Source organism: Apaloderma vittatum, unplaced genomic scaffold, assembly GCF_000703405.1.
Source record: "Apaloderma vittatum isolate BGI_N311 unplaced genomic scaffold, ASM70340v1 scaffold24570, whole genome shotgun sequence".
In the NCBI taxonomy this organism is placed as follows: domain Eukaryota; kingdom Metazoa; phylum Chordata; class Aves; order Trogoniformes; family Trogonidae; genus Apaloderma; species Apaloderma vittatum.
In genome coordinates this window covers 8114-9803 of record NW_009695421.1, presented here as the reverse complement: position 1 = coordinate 9803, position 1690 = coordinate 8114, and the positions used below count along the sequence as shown (strand labels likewise).

At 55.2% G+C, this 1690-nt stretch overlaps 1 protein-coding gene across 1 annotated transcript in view; it reads right to left on the bottom strand.

Annotated features, from left to right (window-relative positions):
* LDLRAP1 (low density lipoprotein receptor adaptor protein 1) overlaps positions 1-1690 on the bottom strand; it is a 13315-nt gene that overhangs the window by 4818 nt on the left and 6807 nt on the right. The window contains exons 4-5 of the mRNA XM_009871309.1: positions 1263-1335; positions 733-816 (exon numbers count right to left, since the gene is read on the bottom strand). Coding sequence (XP_009869611.1) covers positions 733-816; positions 1263-1335 — 157 coding nt within the window. The remainder of the gene's footprint in view (positions 1-732; positions 817-1262; positions 1336-1690) is intronic.

The window sequence follows — 1690 nt, the reverse complement described above, 5'->3', positions numbered from 1 at the left end:
GAACCCGGTCCCTACACCCTGGGCAGCGCCGAGCCTCACTTATCCCGACGTGCCACTGATTCCTCCACTCCTGGGCCTTCACATGAAGAAACGAGATGTGCCAGCCTGGAAGGAAGCCCAGTTTAATGCTATTTTCCTCCGTGCCAAATCCTCTTATCTCTATGGCCACCACGGAAGAGAGATTAGCCTTTTGTCCCACTTCTCCCCGGCTACACGTCTTGCGTTTCAGAGGCAGCAGAGGACCCATGGCCAGGTACTGAATTATGAGAGTGTTTACTAATTAATTGATTAATTTTTATGCACCTCTCCTTCCTTAAGGGAGTCGGAGGCAGAGCAGCACCTGGATGTCCATCTCCTTCGGCTGATGAGACAACAAAGGTTTTGAGTCCAAGACAAATCCAAAACCAAACTTGGGACGTGGGGGTCCACGCTAAGCTCATAAGGACATTACGGCCAACTTGCCTGGGGCAGAAGAAAACAGATTTGGGGCGGCAGCAGCTGCCTACAAGGGCCTGAACGAGACATTTAAGGGGAGACAGAAGGACTCCGCAGGAAGCCACTGTGCTGCTGGAGCTCTGCCGAGGGCAACATCGCTGCAGCAACAAAAGTGCCTGTTTCTCGATGGTCTTCAAAGCCCTCCCAGGACTCTGCCCTGACCGGGAGAAACCCGACGGACCTCGGGCTGCTCCCCATCCCCGCACCCAGAGCAAAGCCCTGCTGTTGGTGACTTACCCGTGTCGGGGTGTGCAGGCGCTTCTGAGCTGGGGCTGCTCGTCCCTTCCCCTTCCAGGATGGACCTTTCCCGCTTCTCCTTCTCTGCAAAAGAAGGAAACCCTGTCACTGCCTGCAGAGCGCTTCCCTGCAAGCTTTTAGGGAAGGAGGGACAGTGGGGACAGCTAGGATGGGCTCCCGGGTCTCCTCAGCCCACAGCAGCCCAGGCTCTGTGTGTGCTTTACAATCTGTAGAAGGTCAAAGCAAAAATCCCAGTGGCAGCAGGGCTCTGAGGTACCACAGGCAAGCACCAGGTCCTTCCCACTCCTCCTGCAAGAAAGGAGCGCAGCCAAACTTTGGCTGGATTTACAAGGCTGTTGAGAGAAACCTGAAAGATGCCTTAAATCACACCAAAGGTTGGATCAACCTTAACAGCAGCCTGGAAATCTGGAGGGTGAGGGGAAAAGGCACTTGAAAGCTGGAAAAAAAACCCAATGTCATCCCTTGAACTTTTGGGTGAAGAGTAGGAAGAGGGGGAAGAAAAACCTCACCTTCCTTAGCCGCTTGCCAGAGCTCAAAGGCGATTTTGAAGGCCTGGGCTACGGTGAGGGTGACCGCTTGCGCCTGGAAAGACAGCGGTGAGGCAGCACGTTAATCGACGGCTCCTCGCGTAGATTTAGATCATTTGGAGGCTTTGCTTTGCAGATTTGTGTATCCGATCAGTCCTCTGCTCCGCACACTCCCCGCCCGGCTGGGGACGGGTAATCAAACACCGATGGAAGAAGAGACTTGCTCCGTGTCTGTCTCACAGCAGACACATCTTCAGCTGTGGCGGGAGGATGGAGGAGGCAGGGACACGGCTGTCACAGCCATCGCGCTGACGCACGGGGAGAGAAGAACTGCTCCTGACCACGGGGCTCTACTACACCCCACACCGAGGTGTGATCTAAACAAGCACAAGTGCTGCACCGCCCCGGGG